Here is a 23378-nt window from a genome sequence, read left to right as displayed (position 1 = left end):
CCAACAATCTAGAATTCCAGGGATCTCCCTGTTAAGGAATATTATGGAGCTGTCATTCTACTGGAGTCACAGAATTAAAGAGAGAAACTCCCATATAGTCCAATGTTCTATGGCAAGGAATGTCCTGAAATAGTGGTAATATTTTTCTAGTCTATACAATATCCAGGCATAAATAGCCTTATGTTATTTCAGATGAAAGGTCTATTGTAGCCAAGCCTGTTAAATGGAAGTGTTACTCAATTATTTATTTTTTATTTTTCAGATTTAGTTTTTACATTTCCATTTTCTAGAAAATGTCACATTTTTTCCCCCTCTGAGGACCGTAGCTAATCCATTTAAAGTAAGTTGACAAATTCACAAGCAACTATTCCATGTATTCTTGTCTGTTCCCGAGTTTAAGTCAGGAAGTGTGTTTTACTTTCTTGCGCATAAAACAGGCACACTGATAAATATATGTATATTAGTGTGTTTGTGTTTCTATAGAAAGTGTGATAGCTTGGAAGGAAACAAATCAACATGTTAAGAGAATTTTCTTAGGTAATGGGGCTATGTGTGTCTTCAAAATTCTATCTACTTTTATGTGTTTTTTATGTTTTCTATAAAGAAGCGGTATTATTATTCATGTGAATAAAGTTTATTTATGACAGTTTTGGTTAAAATATAGTAATAGTTTTGGTTAATACAGAACATTTTTCCCACTGAAGGGAAATCAGACCTTACCTTAACCACCTTCAAGATGCCTTCGTTAGTTTTGGCATCAGTGTGTATTTCAAACCAGTTCCCATCATTTCCAGAGGTAAAGAAATACACTGCACGCCAATTATCTGTGAACTCTTCATCCAAATCTATTACTTGAAATCGAAGCAAGTCAGAACTCAAAGTGTTTTCCTCAATGCTTGCTGAATACTAAAAAAAAAAAAAAAGCAAAATTTAAGACTCATCGGCAGGTTTTATCTAAATGAATTATATTCATTCTGAATGGCATTAGTCATTAATTCTCTAATTATGTATTGCCTCCTTGCTGGTTACTGACTTCTTATATTTTACAATAGCTTATTTTAAAAGAAAAGTGCAGAGAGCTTAAATAAAAGCCAGCAAGCAGGCAAATCCTGGATTAAGATGGCAAGGTATAACATTAAAAAAGTATATAGTTATTTTTCAAGGAATGAAAGACACACCTGCAATTCTTTGAAGGTTGGGATATTATCGTTGACATCGTTCACTTTAATGCTACATTCACATTGTGTTTCTAGTCCTTCTCCATCTCTGTCTGCACCACTCACAACCAGACGATACATGCTAACTTGCTAAATTTGGAGAAAAAATAAAGAAAAATGGTTAATCTCTAGTGCCAGAGATACGAATGACAACTACTTGCTTCCTGTGGGAAGGAGGTGAAAATATTCAAGTTCATGGTTCATTCTCTAGAAGGACCACATGCACTGTTCATTGTCCATCATAGAGGAGGTATGTGGGGCTCTGGATGGTTGGGCGGAAGTCTTTATGAGGCTAGTACAGGTTTTCTCTGAGCTTCTTAGGGCAGGATAGTACACTTAGAGCAAAAATGAACAACGAGGATGATGGGATGTTTATCAGAGGGAAACTCACTTACAGAGCTTCCCTGTTGGTCTGTTTGGAAAATCACTTGTATAAAAGTTATACAGAGTCTGATGGGGTAGCGTGCATTGATGGAGATGTGGTAGAACAATGGAGCAGAGAGAGGAAAGGGATTCTTTAGTATTCCGGAAGTAGGGGTAAATTTGAAAGAAGTCAGCAGAAGAAGCATGACACCAGAGAAGGCTTTACTCCAGATAGAAATTTCTCCCTCCATCTAAGAAATTTCCTTCTCCTCCATCATATGAGGGATTAACACCAGTTCAGTCTTTGTCATGCATGCAATGCCTTCCCTTACTCTCCCGCTTTAACTCCCACAGGTATGCTGATACTTGTTTCCTTAGGTACAATTGATTGCGCAGGTCTCAAGTACACATTCCACCCCAGCAGAATCACACTAGGATGCAAGGAGTTTCCCTAGATTGGGCCAAGTGAGTCCTGGGAACCTCTATTCCTTCCTCCTTTCATTCTCAGGTAGAAAGGAGTCACCTCTCTTAGCATTCTTACAACCGAATCCTGAGTTACTGAACGCTCCCCAGTGCCTTGCTTTACCTCTCGATCAAGTGAACTGGTCAAAGTGTAGACTTCCCCCGTGTGTCTGCTTAGGAGGAACATGGATGTGCCTGCAGGTTCCTGAGAGATAATTTTGAAGGCAATTTTAGAGTTCAAGTGGTTTGGTTCATCTGCATCTGTGGCATTTAGGATCATCACCAGTGAGTCTAGGAATACGGAAGAAGTTTATTAAAGAATATGTAAAGATTGATATTATGTTCACATGAAATGTTCAGCACAATTTCAAACTGATCTTTGTCTTTTAAGATCTTAAAACTAGAGGGCTTCCCTGGTGGCACAGTGGTTGGGAATATGCCTGCCAATGATGGGGACACGGGTTCAAGCCCTGGTCCTGGAAGATCCCACCTGCCGCAGTGCAACGAAATCCGTGTGCCACAACTACTAAGCCTGCGCTCTAGAGCCCACAGGCCACAATAACTGAAGCCCACACGCCTAGAACCCGTGCTCCGCAAGAGACAAGGCACTGCAAGGAGAAGCCCACGCACCACAAGCTGCTCTCCGCAACTAGAGAAAGCCCGTGCGCAGCAACAAAGACCCAACGTGGCCAAAATTAAATAAATAAATAAAATAAATCTATTTAAAAAATTAAAAAAAGAAATCTTAAAACTATCTGTGTGGGGCTTCCCTGGTGGCGCAGTGGTTGAGAATCTGCCTGCCAATGAAGGGGACACAGGTTCGAGCCCCGGTCTGGGAAGGTCCCACATGCCGCGGAGCAATTAGGCCCGTGAGCCACAGCTACTGAGCCTGCGAGTCTGGAGCCTGTGCTCCGCAACAAGAGAGGCCACGATAGTGAGAGGCCCGCGCATCGCGATGAAGAGTGGCCCCCGCTTGCCGCAACTAGAGAAAGCCCTTGCACAGAAATGAAGACCTGACACAGCCAAAAATAAATAAATTAATTAAAAAACAACAACAACAACAACAAAAACTATCTGTGTGCTAAAAAAATATTACATGTCACTTGCAATATCTCTTTCTGTCTCTCTCAATCAGGTGAGCTGCACTGCCTTCCGTAAAAATCCTCCACTTCTCACTAAGCCTTGGTTGGTTGTGTTGAGGTTGGGACTATTTTCTCTTTATTTTTTCCCTTGCTGGATGGCCTTATAATTCTCCCTCCCCACCCCCACCCCCATTATCCAAGTAATGAGTGTATCTCTGTCCCTTATAATCTAAAAAACCCCAGCTTTTTAGATGCAGATGCATCCAGGTTGCCTAAAGCCACCTCCTTAGCTTTGTGACTAGGATAAGCTTTGACTTGATAACACAATCACAACTTGGAAATATAGTACACTGGCAGTGGACAAGTAGCTCAACCACAAATATTAGAAAGGAAGACTCAGGTTATCTTGACGAATTTTTCTTCAAAACTACTGATGAAACTAAGAGAATAAATTAGCTTGTAAAAATGATGTACTATAGTGATACTTGTATCTGAAAAAAAAAATTAAAAATGGTAGTTACTGCAAAAGACTTACTCGAAGCACTATTTTCTTCAATTTCACCCATGAACATACTTTGTGAGAACACTGGAGCATTGTCATTTATATCTAAAATTTTGACTGTTAGTATAAGCAGTTTCTCTACATCTTGTCCCAGGACACTGAGAGCACGACAGGTAATCTAGAAAAGGAGGGGAAATGTTAATTAACATTCTACAAACTTTAGTTTGCCTACTATTAAAACTTGTAGAGATAAGGCCTCTCCTGGCATGTACAGTGCTTTTGTGCAAAGAGGAAAAGTATTTCCCCAGAGAGGAGACAAAGCAGGAAAAAGTGTCAACTCTGGGCATACCAGTTGGGCAAATTGCCCCTTCCTGCAGTCTGTTATGTGTCTCCTGGCAGCATGAAGCTCTTGGCAAGCAGTGTGCTGGAGTTGAGCGCTCATGCACCCTCCTGGGGTATTCCTTCAGGGGCACAGCCATAAGGGGAGGCTCTTTGTTTTATTTTATTTTTTAATTTTTTGGCCATGCCGCGAGGCATGCAGGATCTTAGTTCCCCAACCAGGGATCGAACCTGCGCCCCCTGCAGAGGAAGCGCAGAGTCTTAGCCGCTGGACTGCCAGGGAAGTCCAGGGGAGGCTCTTTGTAGAGGGACTAATATTGTTATTTGTTGGTGGATGGATTCATGCACTGATGTCTCTTCTAAATTAACCTTCTAAAGCCACTGTGCACCAGGGGAAGGGTGGCCGATATAGAGGACACAAACTTACCTGGAAGCTTGGGGTTTTCTCACGATCAACTATGGCTGTTATGTTAATTTCTCCAGTGTTTTTGTCAATAGTGAAGATTCCCAAAGGGGGCTGATCAATTCCTATTCCAGAAATGTGGTAGGTAATATTCTGGGTTGCTTGGAAGTCTGAAGTAATCTGTAGCCCAAAATACCCAAAATGTTAAGGTGATCATCACTCAGGCCTAATCCTTCCCCTCCTCTCCTCCATACTCTCAAGTCATCTATTCATTTTATTCACACTTTCTTGACACTGTGCTGTTTACTTTTTTGCCTTGATAGATAGTAGGAATGTGAAATAAATTCAAATTTTTGCTTCTGTTGACTACTATGGACCAATGTGTCGTTAATCATTCTGGCTTTAGAATATTTGCCCAGATTGTGGTCACCATGGTGATGTTAAAAGGTTGAGAGAAAGTCAAGGACACTTAATATTGACAAGGCTACTTCTGAATGCTCCCCTCCTTCGCAGGTAACATTAAAAAACCAAAAAAGACATTTATTTTAGTTTAAAAAGGAGGAGCTGGAGAAAAAAAGGGAAAGGGATTATATAGTAAGTGTTAATATTAGAATGCATTGCTTTTATTATTTTTTAAAACTTTTTAATAGGGAAAACTTCAAATATATTATAAAGTTAGAAGAGTATAATGAACCTGATATATCTAATCACCCAGCTTCAACAATTCTGAATACATGGCCAATCCAATGTTGACTCTCAACCATCTTTAATTATCTTATTGCTGTGTATTGGTATGGTATGATTTCAAATCCGCTTTAAAAAAAAATTCTAAGAATAAAGTTGTTTTGTTCTAAGAGTGAAGTTGCTTACGTTGAGGAAGCTGTGTCAGGATGTCGTCATGGACATCCGTGGCTGTCACTAAACACTCAGTAGCTCAGCTATTGGGGAGCAATGTTGGGGGCTTATTGATACGAACATGTGGAGCAGCCATTATGGCTGGGGGACATTTAAGCTTTAAATATCAAGAGATTATGAGGACCTCTTGAGAGTGTTCAGTCTGGACAAGACAACTCTTTGCTGATCTAAATAGCCCTCTTGAAGACCTTGGGGCATTATTAGCTCCTGCCTGGGCAAGGCAGCTCTTTGCCTGGCAGTGGTGAAAACCACGATGTTGCTTGCCAGTACCAACGCCTTTGTTCCCTAGTAACGTGCTCTAGTGATAAGGGACTTGTGCTTTTGCACTGGACATCAGCTTGTGGTTGACTAAACTGACTCTCCCAAGAACCAACTCGTAGAAGAGTACAACTCAGCTACATTTGTACTCTATTCCTTTAACCTCTCCCTTGCCTGGAACAATAGTGTGATTAATCTACTTGTGGTTAGGAGTACGGTATTTATTGGTTTATTGAGAGACATTATCTTATATATTACTGGCTTGTGGAATTATTATAACTCCTGAAGTGAACCCGTGTTAAATAAATTACTGATAAAAATCTTAATCTCTGAGCATAATTTGCTGCCCCAAACAAAGCACTTTCCATATAATTTTTCTATTTGTTTGCTAGAATCTGAAAAGGTGTATCCATTGAAATTGATTGAAATGTCTCTTAATTATGTTTTATTACTCTAGAAACTATAGCTCCTTCATCTTTCTCTCTTTTAAATTGTTATTACTAGTATTACTGTGTTTTTTGTTTTGTTGAAGATACCAGGTTATTTGTTCTGTGGACTCCTCAGTCTGCATTTTGCTAATTGGAATTGCCAGATTATTTTAATTTACATCTAGTACATTTATTCTGAAAACATTACTTCTGCTCATAAGACTTACTGTGGCAATTGGATTTCTTTTCGAGTTGTCTTCTTCTTCTCTGCAGGGTCTTGCAAATTTCACCCAGTCACGTTTGTATCTCCTTTTGCCTTGTTGTACCGCTGTCTCATATTCTCCATGTTGTCCTTTTGTCTTATGTAAAAAGGGATTCCATTTTATTATGCACATGGTTGGAAATTTTTGCTTTGAGTATTAATTATAGGCACCTAGGTTGAGGAGCCTCCTATGTTTCAAGATCTCTAAGACTGTTAAATATCTAATTTTCTCTCCCTCACACTGTCAAGCAAAGAAGAAATATTAAATAACTAGAATAGCTACAGAGCTATATGATTTTTTTTTTTTTTTTTTTTTTTTTTTTTTGTGGTACGCGGGCCTCTCACTGCTGTGGCCTCTCCCATTGTGGAGCACAGGCTCCGGACGCACAGGCTCAGTGGCCATGGCTCACGGGCCCAGCCGCTCCGTGGCATGTGGGATCTTCCCGGACCGGGGCACGAACCCGTGTCCCCTGCATCGGCAGGCGGACTCTCAACCACTGCGCCACCAGGGAAGCCCTATATGATTTTTAATATTGGCATTTAATCATATTTTATATTTTCTATATATATTCCACAACATCTAACTATTCTGTGCATAAAAGACAGGTTTAATGAAATCCTGTTGATTTAAGATAAGAAGAATGCATGAGATAATTTACAATAATGACACTTATTCTTGCTAGTATTTAAATATTATTAGGTTAGCAATTAGAATTTTAATTATATTTTCACAATTAAATTATTAAATAATTTAAAACATTAAATATTTATTTTTCCTGAGTACAATTTTAATTTTTTAACTAAACTATTATTTTAATTACAAAAAACTTTTTCATACTTTACCTCTATTCTCCATTCTCCATGAACCAAAAGGACCACCTGTAGACATTTAAATAAAGTCAAATTAAATGTGAGTTCTTCAAATAAGTAATTATATAAGATAATAATCCTGGTTTTTACATTCTGCTGTTCATATTGTAGTTTGTTTCTATTTCAAAAGAAGTAGATTTGGAGACGCAGTATTCAAAGGGCAAAATCCTTCCAAAAAAAAGAAAATTACTCTTTGTATAAACAAGTTCTTTCAGTTCTTTAATCTGACTATAGCATTTCAAAGATACACAGGAGAATCTAAAACTTTTAAAAATTCTAACAGTTGTTGCAGCAACCAGACATTTCTTACCTGGCTGCTCCATAAACACTTCCCGGGAGCTATGGAAGCTATTGCTTTGGGAAACAATGATGAGCATCATTGTGATAAGCTTCAGAAAGTGCCATAGGAGATTATTAAAAGTCATGACCTATGCTACTGACTTGTACAAAGGCAATGCTGTATTAGTTAGTTGCAATTGCAGGGTAAGGCATTTTCGTAGTCATATAAGAGTGGAGAGAGTGGAAAGGAACTAGTCTAATTTAGAGAATGAAACGTAAATGATTGGGATATGCTATTCCAACCACTAGTGGTGTTTACTGTGGGACATGGATCTGTGCATCTCTGCCTTACTAGTTCAATTTAAATTTGAGCTTAATATTCATACTGATCTGAAAAAAACTAAAAATAAAGATAAAATGAATCCAAGTGGGCCAGGGTCTTCACTTTCTCAAGAGCATACAGGACCTTCATCTGTGTCATTTTCCCCCTGGAATGCATTTTTCTTTCCCTTCACACACTTAAATATTACTCATCATTTAAGATCATTTCAAGTTCCAACAGTCTCCATGAAACTGTCCTTACTGATGTCTCCTTTTCTGAGTTTGTACAACACATATTCTATAGCATGCAGTTTTGCTCATAATGGTTTACCACGATTTATTATTTCTTCTGGTTTTATGTGCATTGTGATATCAAGCCATGAGAATTGCAAACTTCCCAAATCATTGCTTCTGTATTATTTTTCTTCTTGCAATTCGTACAATACCTGTCCCTCAGCAGATGTTTAACCACTATTTTGTGACTCACTGATTACCTAATCTGAAGAGAATCTGGTAGGGAAAAGATTGTGAAAAATATATCAGAAGAAAAAAATGATTATTTTTTTGTGTCAGTTGCTATTCATAGAGCTTTATGTTTACTATCTCACTTTGTATGGCAGTCAGCTGAAGGAGATTCTATTATTGTAAAGCCTATTTCATGGATGAAGAAATGGGGACATGAGGGAATGAGTACTTTGCCCCAACTAACAGCCCCAGGAGAGCCAGGATTTGAACCCCTGCAGCCTGACTCTAAAGCATGCACATCACCACTACACTAGATTCTAACCAAAGTCAATGTAAATAAATAGAAAAAAACTAGTCATAGAAAGAAAGTTATATGATAGTCAGTTTAGATTTCTTCCTGGCAAAGGCTGCAGTTATTCCTGAAACAATGTAGATTTATTACATTGTTTATTTTGGAAGGTTATAATAAAGAGGCAGGTCCCAGTCTGAAGCAAAGGAATAATCATACCAGACATAGAATGCCAGGACCCTTCCATTCTAAAAATTTCAGTAAAATCTTTATTTCAAAGGGTGTTTTTTAAAATTGTCATGAAAAAGAACCATTACTTGTGGTTCTAACAGGTCTCAAAATGATTTTACAGCTTTGCTGCTCTTTATTAAACAATATCATGAGTTACTTGGGAGAAAAGACCAGAGCAATGTAGTCATTGTACTACTTTCTCAGTTCATAAGAACAACCCAGCCACACGTGAGAGGAGGGATGGACCAGGCACAATCTCTTTTACAGGAAAACCAGAAAGAGTCATCCAGAAAATATGAATCATGTTTATACTAGCCCCATGGAGAATGATTCTTCTAGTAGACATTAAGACATGATTTCTGTTTTCCTGGGAAGCAAAGGAAGGACAAACCCTAAACTATGGAAAATGAGCATAGCAGACAGGTGTTTCTTATTTGTTCAATCATTTCATTGAATCAGAGCCCTTAGAGAAGTTACTCAGCCAGACCTTTACTGTTTTCCATCCTCTCTTTTAAAGTCAGACCAACAAGAATGTTCTCCAATTTTAGGGAATATTGTGAAAATGGGATTATTTTTGTATTTCTAGGAATATGGGGCACTTCTGAATAATGCAGTGTTCTTTATATATGTATTGAGACATATAATCATAGGCTTACATTATTTCGAATAGTGTTTTAAAAAATCTTTCCTGTTTTAGTTAATTAATACTTATATGTGGCTACTTAGATGTTTTACTTTGTTCATATAAGTATTTTGAATATGTAATAAATATTTCAATAGTTTCTTGACAATGTAAATCAACTAAGTTTTCTTTTTTTGTGGCCTAGAGTCTAGGAAATACCAATGTGGAGAAAGCACTCCATATCTTGAGAATTTCTTTACTTTTCTTTCTTCCCTTTGTTTCCTGGTTATTTTTATAATTTTTTTTTTTTTTTTTTTTTTTTTTTTTTTTTTTTGTGGTACGCAGGCCCCTCACTGTTGTGGCCTCTCCCATTGCGGAGCACAGGCTCCAGACGCGTGGGCTCAGCGGCCATGGCTCACGGGCCCAGCCACTCCGCGGCATGTGGGATCTTCCCGGACCGGGGCACGAACCCGTGTCCCCTGCATCAGCAGGCGGACTCTCAACCACTGCGCCACCAGGGAAGCCCTATTTTTATAACTTTAACTACATGATTTTTAAAGCATTGATATGGTCTAAATACCTTGGCATACGTAAGAATTAGAAATATTTTATTAAAAGCAAATGAGATTATTAGGTTAAAAAGCATATGACATAAAGTGATTTGATATTCACATGCCCTATTTGCTAATTAAAATGTATGTAGTTATATCATTAAGATCCCTATTGAGTACGGTAGGTCCACAATAAATGTATTTTGAGGATATGGGTGACTGGATTTTTAAATATCATATATAATAACAATTGCTTTTTACTGAGTTGGCCAAGGTTTTGTTTAGAGTAATCTGATACTTTAGTGTGGGGAAGGACAGACCGTTAGACTGTGCATTGGATCCACGGAGATAGTCTTAGCCAGGCTAGGGCATGGCCACTCTTCTCAGAATGGGATAAGAGTGGATCACACCCACTCCCCTCTGGGAAATTTATAGAATGAATTGGGTAATTCCAAGAAATCATTACAAATTTTAAACTTGATTTTTTAAAATTATTAATTATTTTTGGAAAAATTCATGAAATATATATACATAGGTTGGTGGTATTATTTTTATAATTGGTTAAGTACAATGATTATTTATGTGTCAGATCATAGAGGTCATTCAATACATGTTGGAATAAATTTCATATGTACAATTCAGAAGAAATGAGTGATTTATATTTTATGATACCTCATAACTTTATATATATAAAGACTTTTTAAAATTAAAAAACCTGGAAGTATTTTAATAAGCTTTGTATTAATCAAGGCAAATTCTTTAATTGAAAAAATGATATATGTTTAATTACTTAAAAATTAATTTAGGATGGTTCAATTTTTAATAACTGATGTTTAGAGTAAGCTCAATTTAGAAAGTTAAGCCTCGTATCATGATAGAGGTGAAAACAAATACCCATGGCTGTTTTCAAGAGCTCATTTTAAATACTGTATAGGATGCAGTCAAATGTAGCAATAGAAAATTGGACACTGGATCCTGAATCCCTGAATTAAAATCCAAGTCTCACCATGTACCAGCTGAATAACTTGGGAACATTACTTAATTTTTCAGTTTCCTCATCTGTAAAATAGAAATAATAATTCTACTTACTTTATAGGTTTGTTGTGAGGATTAAATGAATTAACACGTCTAAAGCATATAGACGATCCCTAGCCTACAGTAACTGCTTAATAAGTGTTAATTACTTTTGTCCAGACTTTAAAAAAAAACGTGTAAAAGAGCTACTGTGATATTAAGTGGACTTTTATTATTATTATTCATGTCAAGGCACATAAGGACTTTCTCTTTCTTGAGCATCAGAAAAAGACAAGAACCAATGCTCCACCGTACAACTGAGTAGGTTGCTCCTTGCACAGCTCCAGGGGGCACTGTTCACATTGTAGTTTATGTGAATGCACTTCCTGGCATTGTGCAGTGTACAGCCTGGCCAACTGTGCAGTGGCCATGCAAGAAAAATGTGCATATTATGTAAATTCAATTATTCATAGTATAATTATTGATAGCAGCCAATTGCCTATGTAATTCTTTCTTGTGATGAACTTCCCAAAGCAAGCCCTCATCTTAGGCTATCAGAATGACTCTTTTTTTTTTTTTTTTTTTTTTTTTGCAGTACGCGGGCCTCTCACTGTTGTGGCCTCTCCCGTTGTGGAGCACAGGCTCCGGACGCGCAGGCTCAGAGGCCATGGCTCACGGGCCCAGCCACTCTGCGGCATGTGGGATCTTCCCGGACCAGGTCACGAACCCGTGTACCCCTCATCGGCAGGCGGACTCTCAGCCACTGCACCACCAGGGAAGCCCCAGAATGACTCTTCACAGGAAAGGAAGAGACAAAGGCTAAGAAGTTTATGAGAAACGTCATGGACACTGAATGTTCTAAGTGAAAACCGGTTTCGGGTATTAAGTAAGTGGGAGCGGTAATAGGTGTGGGAGCAATAATAGGTGGAAGTAATGACATCTTTCCTAAGTTTTGCTCAAGTCAGGCAGGGCTGGCTGGAATTTCTTGGCAAGGTTATTCTGATTTTAGAATCTTAACTTTTGGAAAGGCTCAGGAGGAAATTAATTTTCATATATTTATTAGTACTGGAAATTGGATTGCTTCATCAATCAAGATTCATCTTTATTACTAAAATAACACAAATAATAGGAATTAGAGCCTTACAAAGCACTTTATGTTTTCCAGAGCACTTTCCTGTGCACATTGTTCCTTTATTCTTACTGGGGTCATGCTCATTAGTCAGGGGGATATGATTATTCTTATTTGACAGCTGAGGAAGCAAGGCCTGGAGTGAGTCAGTGATACAGGCATAGATTGAAGTCTGTGACTTAGCTTTCATATATTACCTCTCTAGGCAACCCTTGTATGGTCATAGGTTGGTGGCATTAACTCAAAACCTCCAAACAGGTCTTCCAACTTTCAGACCCCACCCTTTAATAACAAAAGATTTGCTTTCCCACTCCACAGTGCTTTTAAAAACGTTGTTTTTTCCCATCACCAAGCTATTTCGAAACTCTGGGTGGCTCCCCACTTCTAAAAGGGTTTCATTACCCTTCACAGAATGCACTTTTCAGTCTGATTCTCATCTGCCTTTTTAACTTCATGTCCAGATTCTCCAATGCAGACTATCATTCCAGCCAAATCAGTGTGTCCATTGCCTCTAGGCAAGTGCCGTAATTGCGCCTGCCTTTGCATGTGCTGGGCTGACAACCGAAGATATCTCCCTGTGACCCATCTATACTTATCAAAAAGCAGTTCAAATCTCACCTGGTCCATGGAGCCTGGTTTGCCTACCTCACCTCTGACTGACACTGCCTTCCACTAATAGCATTAAGAGTAGACCAGCACTATCCAGTTGAAATATAATAACCACAAATGTGAGCTGCATATATAATTTTAAATTTTCTATTATTCATATTAAAAAGGTTAAAAAGGTGAAATTAATTTTATTAACATATTTTAAACTAATATGTCCAAAATATTGCCATTTCAATATGTAATCAACATAAAAATTATTAATGATAAATTTTACATTTTTTTTTCATACTGAATCTTCAAAACATGGTGCATGCTTTATACTTAACAGCACATTTCAATACAGATCAACCACATTTCAAATGGCTGATGGCCACATGTGGCTACTGGTTACCATATTGGAAAGAGCAGGTCCAGACCTCTCAGTTTAACAATTATGTATGAAGTTATATTGTTGTTTAAATAGCTTGTGTGTTTGTGTATGTGTGCCTGTAAAATTTTCCTGAGGGGAGCAAAATGTTCTAACCTCTCATAGCTTCTTCCATGACTAGCATTATAGAGGCACCGTGAGGGGAAGTTATAGTTGAGAGAGGCCTCATTTAATCATTCATTTATCCATTCTTCAAACAATTGTGCATCCACTGTAAGACAGATATTATGGTGGGCATTGGGGATACAAAGATGAATAAAACAGCCCTCAGTATAAGGATCTTACAGTCACTCCAGAACCAGAAGGTTAACTGAGAGTGGTACATGTCAAAGCAGGGAAAGAAGCTCCTCTAAGCCTGTGGCCGTCAAACTCCGTGACAACACTATTCCGACATTCCCTCCCACATATCACCTAGCTTCCCAGGTTGGTCATTGGCTTGGACAGATGGGTTATGAGGCTACCTGCAGTTCATTTAGTTCAGAAAGGACCATCTGGAAAAGTGGGAAGTCATTACAATTGTCACATTTCTTTTTACAACGTTCCTGGGTCAATTAAATTCATTAGATTGCCAAAACAATTAGTTACACTGTCATAATAGAAACAGACTCAAACAGAAGGGCACACCCAATTTTTCTGCTTGACCATTGCCATGAGAAGGAAGGCTGGGAAACTGGCTCACAGGCAGTCTATTCTAACTTTAAACATATTTAATTTTTAGAATGTTCTTCCTTGAGAACTATCTCCCTATAACTTCTTGAAGTTCAATTATCTCAATTTTTTTAGATGAGGAAATGAGGGAAACTGATGTGTAGGCCAACCTAACTTATTATTGATAAAATGAGGAATCAGTTTTAGGAATTTAAAAAATATTCATTATGGTATATTTCACTATTTTGATATCTTTGTGTAACTGATAATATTGTGACAAGTTTTCTTCTTCACTAAAACAACACATTTAAGGAAAAAACTAGTCTGTAACATCCAGGCTAGTGCTTTGCTCTCCAGATTCCACTTCTCTTTTATGTAATGTTATATAAAACTTTCCCAATCCACAAAAGTATTACTCTTCTGAAAAACTGGCTTATAAAATATTGTCTTCTTTTGTACCCAAAGGTTGGATGTCTTTTGCACATAAAGGCTAAACATAAAACAGTGTTTTCAGGGCTTCCCTGGTGGCACAGTGGTTGAGAGTCTGCCTGCTGATGCAGGGGACAGGGGTTCGTGCCCTGGTCTGGGAGTATCCCACATGCCATGGAGCGGCTAGGCCCGTGAGCCATGGCCTCTGAGTCTACGCGTCTGGAGCCTGTGCTCCGCAACGGGAGAGGCCACAACAGTGAGAGGCCCGCGTACCGCAAAAAACAAAACACTGTTTTCCTAATAACCCTCCCAACTTCTCTAGAGTCAAATATTGCTTTGATTTTAATTCCATGGTCTTTGACTACTTAAAAACATGTCTGGTATCAAGACCAGGCATGTACAATTCTTAGCCATATGCTTAAGAGATATAAAACCTTGGAAAACAGACCTCGTTCTCTTTTATGTGTTTTAGTTTGTGTATTAGAATAAAAGCATGAATAAAAAGATGAATAAAAGCATTACTTTGAAGAAAGTGATGGTGTTGTGGAAAATAGACTTGAGACCAGGATTATTTAATTCTTTAGTTAATTATTTACCTAAAGAAATGCTAAATGGCAACTTTCAAATTCATTTCTATCATCTGCCTTATTTTCTTATGTAAAAATACAACATTAGAAAAAGCAACAAAAGGGGGAAATTGGTAATCTTTACAGTTTCGTTTTAAAATGTTTATTTCCACTGAACTCTTTTTAGAATTTATAATAGGGATTCAGCAGTCAAATATAACATTCTCTAACAAGGAGGGAAACAGGGAAAGTTTGCAATTATTAGAAAAAAATAGGACTTACCATTAAAATGGCCAGAGCCCCTGAGGTTCTGAAAAGGAGCCAAGCCATTGTCTCTGATTTCCTTGGTGAACAAATCCAAGGGAGCTCCTGCTTTAGTCCTTCCAACCGCCTGCATGCGATGTCTAAGGAAAGCCCTCTCAGCGTCTCTGCTGTCTTCAGGACAGAGTCTTCAGGAGTCTGCAGATGGCCTGTTATGCAGGTCCTCCCCACCCTAAACCAGAAACGCTTGCATCACTTTTGCTCCCAGGTAAAAACTTAGACACACCTCAATTCCTGAAGCAATGAAATCCTCTGTTGGAAGCTGAAAGAAAAGTTCACAGGCTAAAAACCAGTTTCAATAGGAAGGCACCAGACGATAAATTAACCATGGTGTGGAAGTGAAAAAGTTAACCTTGACTACACTGAAAAAGGATCTAGTTGGCTGCTTCTCATGGTGCCAATTAAAACTGAAAAATAAAACAAAACCTACAAAATTCCCCCAAATCTAACTTGTGGAAGAGCATATTTTTTTAGCCTGAGTGTATGTGAGTAGATTTAAAGTTAAGCAAAATATATTTTAGGTGTTAAGCAATAATATGGCTTTCAATTTTATTGAAAGAAACTACAAATCTGAAGAAGAAAACCATCACATCAAGCAGCTATTAATACAGGTTTTGAATGAAAATAATTGGAAACAAAATTGGACTAAATGCATATGGTGCCTTGGATGTTTGAAATATATAAGTTGTGCATTGCAAAATCAGATCCCTGATAATACTCAGATGACATCTTTCTATTGTATTTCTCTTCATTTATAAGTTTTTAAAAAAAGTAATTTGCCTAGTGAAGTTGGTTAACTCTGTGCACTTTTAATTACATTTCCTCTAGAGCAGATACCCTGCTCACTGCTATTTACTTGTGCACTTCTAAACTCCTGGACTCCAACTCAAGTTATGGGATGGGGAAAAGCTACTAAAGCACCTTTTTAGTTGGCTTATAACACTAGAGTTAAGAGCACTCTTAACATTCCAGAATTTTTTTAAATGTTTGGTAGAAAAACAATATTATAAGTATTTGTGCATCAGGTTTTGGAAGCTTTTTAGTACCAGGGAAACCAGAATATTTTAGACAGAAAGGATTTTATAGTCTAGGAGTTGGAAAAAAACACCTTATAGGTAAAAATCTTGTGGGATTTTTTTTGTCTTTTTAAAAATTGTGGTAAAATATACATAACAAAATTTACTATTTTAACTATTTTTAAGTTTCAGCTGAGTGGCATTAAGTATATTCAATAGTCTGTGACTGGACTAGTTAACAAATGTAAGGGGATAGAAGCTGGGATGAGCTTTATTGAACTTAGTGATTTGTATAATGCAGAATTCAGCAATTGAAGTGTTGGTTGCTTCTGAATTTACTATCTGAATTTGTTTAACGTTGGTGAGAGTTTTGGGTTTATATGTATGTATACTGGGGCTTTTTTCTTATAGCATAATGAAAAATATATACATATGGACAAAGACTGGAATGAACCACCTTAATATACTAGAACTTATTTTTTGAATGAAGTGATTATGGATGTACTTTATTTCTTCATTATGGTTGTATATATTTTCTTATTTTTGGTAATGAGAATGTATTAGTTTTATAATTAAAAAAGAAACTTCTTTAAAAATAATGTGAGTACAGGAAGCTTTTATGAATAACATTCTAAACTTTGGGGCAGGGAAAAAGAGAAAAACATAATGAACTTTCAATTCCTTCCTTTTCCATAATTTAATATCTTGCAATTTCTTCAAAGCATTATTGTGTTAAAGACAAAAGAAATTTAAAAAATGATAGCAGTGAATTATGATATTCCTAGGAATATCATAGCTGCATTGTGGACTAAATTCTACATATGACTCAATTTTTTTTTCCTGATCTACCTTTCCTAAAACTCCAGTTCTTTGACAATTATATAAATAAATAAATAAATATTTATTTATTTGGCTGCACTGGGTCTTAGTTGTGGCACGTGGGATCTTTGTTGCTGCATGTGGGCTCTTAGTTGTGGCATGAGGAATCTAGTTCCCTGACCAGGGATCAAACTTGAGCTCCCTGCATTGGGAGCATGGAGTATTAACCACTGGACCACCGGGGAAGTCCCTTCTTTGACAATTTTAATTAATTAGACTTAAAAATGTTGATTATCACTTCACTCTTTCCTCACCTGAACACAGGTTAAGGACTTAACTGGTATTTCATTTTTGTATTTTGAAATACCATCTAAGGATTCTTGGTTGGGTGGTGTAAATAGGGTATGGGCACCCTTATAGGAGAGTAATGTACCAGACTTGGCCTGATTCAGTCTGACTCCATCTACTTGTCCCTGTTAAGGAGGGTTGTAGAAAGCAAGGACTGATCCCATTGTCCATTCTGTAGGCAGACAGGACTCCCCTAATCTTCTTTCTGTGTGCTCTTGACAGTGTTTTAAGCAAACACTTCTTTTTCTTTGCAGGATTGGGAACCTCAGTAAGGTAATGAAGCATGTTTCTGTTGGGGCCACATTTACATGGTGATAGGAAGGTGGCCTGGAGGTTACTTCTTCTGGGGAGTGCATTTGCATTGTGCCTTCAGTGTTTTCACTTGCTATTTTTGTTTATGTTTATGTTTGTGAAAAGGAAAGAAGGGAGGATTTTCCAATAGTTTTTGTTGAGTGGTTATGTTATTACTCTCCAGATAATGGCTTTGGAAACGTAAGCCCAACTTGAAACTGGCTTTTACTCAAGAAGCTGAAATAAAAATGAGGATCATAACAATAATAATCATAATCATTAAAAAGGAGCTTCATTGTATGTGTGTATTTTGCTTCATTTTATGTATCATATTAAAAATATAAGAATTGGACAATAGATACAATACACCATAGGTTTAAGAAGAGACCATTCTTCAATCTGCTAGAAATTGAGCCATGGCATAAGAAGTGAAGCAATAAAAATGAGTATTTATTTAAGAGGCAGTGGCTTCAGAGGTTTCCATGATTCTAATGCTCATTATCTACAGCAGTTCTACTATTCACCAAGTAGAGGATGTTAATAAGACTGCTTTCACTGGTAAGCCTTCGCTGGTTTTTGTTTGTTTTGACTGGAAACATGTATATAATATATCTTATATGTCAGACATCACTACTTCTTGATATTTAATTGTTCTTGAATGTCCACAAATTCATTAATTAAGGTATGAGTTCCACAAATCATGCATTAACAAAATGATACATACATCCTGAAATGGCCTGCCAATGTAGGGATACATCACTTTTTGTTATTCAAGATAATGGAAATCATACACTTCTTTTATTAGGATCATCACTTGAAGACATCCAGAAATGTCAGAGAATGTAATAATTGTGCATTTGCAGAGAACAATCTGCAGCTTTAAAAATCAGTGAAAATAGAGCTATTGATCTAATTTTCTATTAGAGAGTATGCAACATGGTCACCATGGTTCTGTAATTCCTGGAATTCTTTCTTTCAAAAGATTTGTGCAATTTTTTATTGTATATTGATTCAAGCCCAAATTTCAGAAGGGTAAATATGGATGAATGCACTTTAAAATTTTTTTTTTACTTATGCCGTGGATTAGGGTCAACATCTTTTGGCTTTGTTTAGTCTGATTAGGGAATTGCTTATTTTTGGGAATATTTTTATAAGGTAATAAAGAGTGTGAATGGAGGGATTTTCCAAATGAGCCTCATGTTCACTTCAACAATGTGTTTCTTTAGGAAATTTTTCTTTGGTTCTTGTGGTTGGTTGGAGATAAACTTGACCAGGTGGAATCTACTTACAAAATCTATTTTGAATCCATCTAGTTCCCTCCTTCTCTGGGAATCCACACTCACCAGATTCCTGGCATCTCTCAGGCAGCCTAGGCAATGGGCCTAGGACTGAGCTCCTGTTCCCTTCTCACCTCTGACCCAATCCTCCTCTCACTCAGCAACCTGACTGCTATTTTTGAAAGGATCGTGGCTTCCAATATACTTGGAACAGAATCAAAACTGCCTGTTGTGGCTTCCAGGGAACTGCCTGGTCCATTCCCTGTGTTCCTCTCCAGCCACTTTACACACTCCTTCCTTCTCACATGCACCTTCTTTTGTTCTTCAAAAACCACCAGTTCTTTCCTGCCTCAGGTTTTCACTCAGTTTCTCTCCTGCCTGGTTGGCTGCTTCTCATTCATCAGTTGGTAGCTTATGAGACCTTCTCAGAGGGGTCCTTTCTTCCTACTCCCTAATGTGGGCACTCTCATCCTCATTATTTTATCTGTCATCCCAATTTGCTGCCTATATAGGGCTTAGTACCATGTGTCCATTGTTATTTCTTAGTTGGAGTGCTTATATTGCCTTTCTCCGCTTGACTGTGCACTCTATCTGGGAGGTATCATGTCTATTTCATTTAGTAGCTTATTCCCAGCAATTTGCAGGGTGAATAAATGAATATGTCTTTAAAAATTTTGTGCAAGCATATCTGCTGGATCAAAGTGCACATGTAGTACAGTTTTTAATAGGTCATCATGACAGAAGGCTATACCAGTTTACATTCCCACTGATAGTGTAAGAAATTGTCCTTCCTCCCTCCCCTTCCCCAGGCATAATGTTTATTATAGGTAATTCTTTTCTGCTTCTTATATGAGAAAGTACTAGTATAAAAAATATATTTTAGTTCTACTAAGAGATTTAAATGTTCATTTAAATGTTAATAATTTATCAGATTATAATAAATGGAAATAAAGTTAAGATTCTGAGCATAGCAATCTAAGAAACTGGACCCAGAAATAAGTAACTTCTGGTTCTTGGTTAGATCCAAAAAACCTAGCATCCCTCCTGGATCTAACCTCATCCTGGCCTTTTCACCATCTCAGGTGATATAATAATAAGATTTGAGAGAGAGGAACCAAGATTGCTGAGTAGAAGGATGTGCTGTCACTCCCTCTTGCAACAACACCAGAATCACAACAAGCTGCTGGACAATCATCGACAGGAAGACACTGGAACTCACCAAAAAAGATACCCAACATCCAAAGACAAAGGAGAAGCCACAATGAGGCAATAGGAGGGGCGCAATTACAGTAAAATAAAATTCCATAAGTGATGGGTGGCTGACTCACAGACTGGAGAACACTTATACAACAGAAGTCCACCCGCTGGAGTGAAGGTTCTGAACCCCACATCAGGCTTCCCAACCTGGGAGTCCGGCAATGGGAGGAGGAATTCCTAGAGAACCAGACTTTGAAGCATAGTGGGAATTGATTGCAGGACTTCGACAGGACTGGGGGAAACAGAGACTGCACTCTTGGAGGGCACACACAAAGTAGTGTGCATATCGGGACCCAGGGGAAGGAGCAGTTACCTCAGGGGAGACTGAACCAGACCTACCTGCTAGTGTTGGAGAGTCCCCTGCAGAGGTGGGAGGTGGCTGTGGCTCACCATGGGGACAAGGACACAGGCAGCAGAAGTTCTGGGAATTACTCCTTGGCATGAGCCCTCCCAGAGTCTGTCATTAGCCCCACCAAAGAGCCCAGGTAGGCGCCACTGTTGGGTTGCCTCAGGACAAACAACCAACAGGGAGGGAACCCAGCCCCACCCATCAACAATCAAGTGTATTACAGTTTTACTGAGCTCTGCCCACCAGAGCAACAGTCAGCTCTACCCACCACCAGTCCCTCCCATCAGGAAACTTCCACAAGCCTCTTAGATAGCCTCATGCACCAGAGAGCAGACAGCAGAAGCAAGAAGAACTACAATCCTGCAGCCTGTGGAACAAAAACCACATTCACAGAAAGATAGACAAGATGAAAAGGCAGAGGGCTATGTACTAGATGAAGGAACAAGGTAAAACCCCAGAAAAACAACTAAATGAAGTGGAGACAGGCAATCTTCCAAAAAAAATTCAGAATAATGATAGTGAAGATGATCCAGGATCTCGGAAAAAGAATGAAGGGAAAGATTGAGAAGATGTAAGAAATGTTTAACAAAGACCTAGAAGAATTAAAGAACTAACAAACAGAGATGAACAATACAATAACTGAAATGAAAACTACACTGGAAGGAATCAATAGCAGAATAACTGAGGCAGAAGAATGGATAAGAGACCTGGAAGACAGAATGGTGGAATTCACTGCTGCAGAACAGAATAAAAAAAAAAAAAAAGAATGAAAAGAAATGAAGACAGCCTAAGAGACCTCTGGCACAACATTAAACGCAGCAACATTTGCATTATAGGGGTCCCAGAAGGAGAAGAGAGAGAGAAAGGACCAGAGAAAATATTTAAGAGATTATAGTTGAAGACTTCTCTAACATGTGAAAGGAAATAGCCACCCAAGTCCAGGAAGCTCAGCGAGTCCCATACAGGATAAACCCAAGGAGAAACATGCTGAGACACATAGTAATCAAATTGGCAAAAATTACAGACAAAGAAAAATTATTGAAAGCAGCAAGGGAAAAACGGCAAGTAACATAAAAGGGAACTCCCATAAGGTTAACAGCTGATTTCTCAGCAGAAACTCTACAAGCCAGAAGGGAGTGGCATTTTATACTTAAAGTGATGGCATGATATACTTAAAGTGATGAAAGTACTCAACAAAGAGTACTCCACCCAGCAAAGATCTCATTCAGATTCAATGGAGAAATCAAAAGCTTTATAGACAAGCAAAGGCTAAGAGAATTCAGCACCACCAAACCAGCTCTACAACAAATGCTAACGGAACTTCTGTAAGTGGGAATCAAAAGAGAGGAAAAGGACCTACAAAAACAAACCCAAAACAATTAAGAAAATGGTCATAGGAACATACATATCAATAATTACCTAAATGTGAATGGATTAAATGGCCCAACCAAAAGACACAGGCTCACTGAATGGATACAAAAACAAGACGCATATATATGCTGTCTACAAGAGACACACTTCAGACCTAGGGACACATACAGTCTGAAAGTGAGTGGATGGAAAAAGATACTCCATGCAAATGGAAATCAAAAGAAAGCTGAAGTAGCAATATTCATATCAGATAAAATAGACTTTAAAATAAAGAATGTTACAAGAGACAAGGAAGGACACTGCATAATGATCAAGGGATCAATCCAAGAAGAAGAAATAACAATTATAAATATATATGCACCCAACATAGGAGCACCTCAATACATAAGGCAACTGCTAGCAGCTATAAAAGAGGAAATCGACAGTAACACAATAATAGTGGGGGACTTTAACACCTCACTTACACCAATGGACAGAACATCCAAAATGAAAATACATAAGGAAACAGAAGCTTTAAATGACACAATGGACCAGATAGATTTAATTGATATTTATAGGACATTTCATCCAAAAACAGCAGATTACACTTTCTTCTCAAGTGTGCACAGAACATTCTCTAGGAGAGATCACATCATGGGTGACAAATCAAGCCTCAGTAAATTTAAGAAAATTGAAATCATAACAAGCATCTTTTCTGACCACAACGCTATGAGAGTAGAAATGAACTACAGGGAAAAAAAGTAAGAAACACAAACACATGGAGGCTAAACAATACATTACTAAGTAACCAAGAGATCTCTGAAGAAATCAAAGAGGAAATCAAAAAATACCTAGAGACAAATGACAATAAAAACACGATGATCCAAAACCTATGGGATGCAGTAAAAGCAGGTCTAAGAGGGAAGTTTATAGCTATACAAGCCTACTACAAGGAAAAGAAAATTCTCAAATGAACAATCTAACCTTACACCTAAAGGAACTAGAGAAAGAAGAACAAACAAAACCCAAAGTTAGCAGAAGGAAAGAAATCATAAAGATCAGAGCAGAAGTAAATGAAATAGAAACAAAGAAAACAATAGCAAAGGTCAATAAAACTAAAAGCTGGTTCTTTGAGAAAATAAACAAAATTGATAAACCATTAGTCAGACACATCAAGAAAAAGAGGGAGAGGACTCAAATCAATAAAATTAGAAATGAAAAAGGAGAAGTTACAACAGACACCGCAGAAATACAAAGCATCCTAAGAGACTACTACAAGCAACTCTATGCCAATAAAATGGACAACCTGGAAGAAATGGACAAATTCTTAGAAAGCTATAACCTCCAAGACTGAACCAGGAAGAAATAGAAAATATGAACAGACCAATCACAAGTAATGAAATTGAAACTGTGATTAAAAATCTTCCAACAAACAAAAGTCCAGGACCAGATGGCTTCACAGGTGAATTCTATCAAAACTTTAAAGAAGAGCTAACACCCACCCTTCTTTCTCAAACTCTTCCAAAAATTACAGAGGAAGGAACACTCCCAAACTCATTCCATGAGGCCACCATCACTGTGATACCAAAACTAGACAAAGATACTACAAAAAAAGAAAATTACAGACCAATATCACTGATGAATATAGATGCCAAAATCCTCAACAAAA

The 23378-nt window shown here is 37.8% G+C and overlaps 1 protein-coding gene across 1 annotated transcript in view; it reads right to left on the bottom strand.

The window, feature by feature from the left end:
* The window catches only part of DSG3 (desmoglein 3), a 31487-nt gene extending 16370 nt beyond the window's left edge, over positions 1-15117 (bottom strand). Inside the window, exons 1-8 of the mRNA XM_079717951.1 lie at positions 14964-15117; positions 7075-7110; positions 6197-6328; positions 4393-4548; positions 3660-3804; positions 2167-2333; positions 1179-1307; positions 721-906 (exon numbers count right to left, since the gene is read on the bottom strand). Of these exons, the coding sequence (XP_079574077.1) occupies positions 721-906; positions 1179-1307; positions 2167-2333; positions 3660-3804; positions 4393-4548; positions 6197-6328; positions 7075-7110; positions 14964-15011 (999 nt within the window). The 5' untranslated portion in view covers positions 15012-15117. The remainder of the gene's footprint in view (positions 1-720; positions 907-1178; positions 1308-2166; positions 2334-3659; positions 3805-4392; positions 4549-6196; positions 6329-7074; positions 7111-14963) is intronic.
* Between the last annotated feature and the right edge of the window lie 8261 nt (positions 15118-23378).

This window comes from Hyperoodon ampullatus (genome assembly GCF_949752795.1).
Source record: "Hyperoodon ampullatus genome assembly, chromosome: 13".
NCBI classification, from domain to species: domain Eukaryota; kingdom Metazoa; phylum Chordata; class Mammalia; order Artiodactyla; family Ziphiidae; genus Hyperoodon; species Hyperoodon ampullatus.
This window is presented reverse-complemented; position numbering and strand designations above follow the sequence as displayed.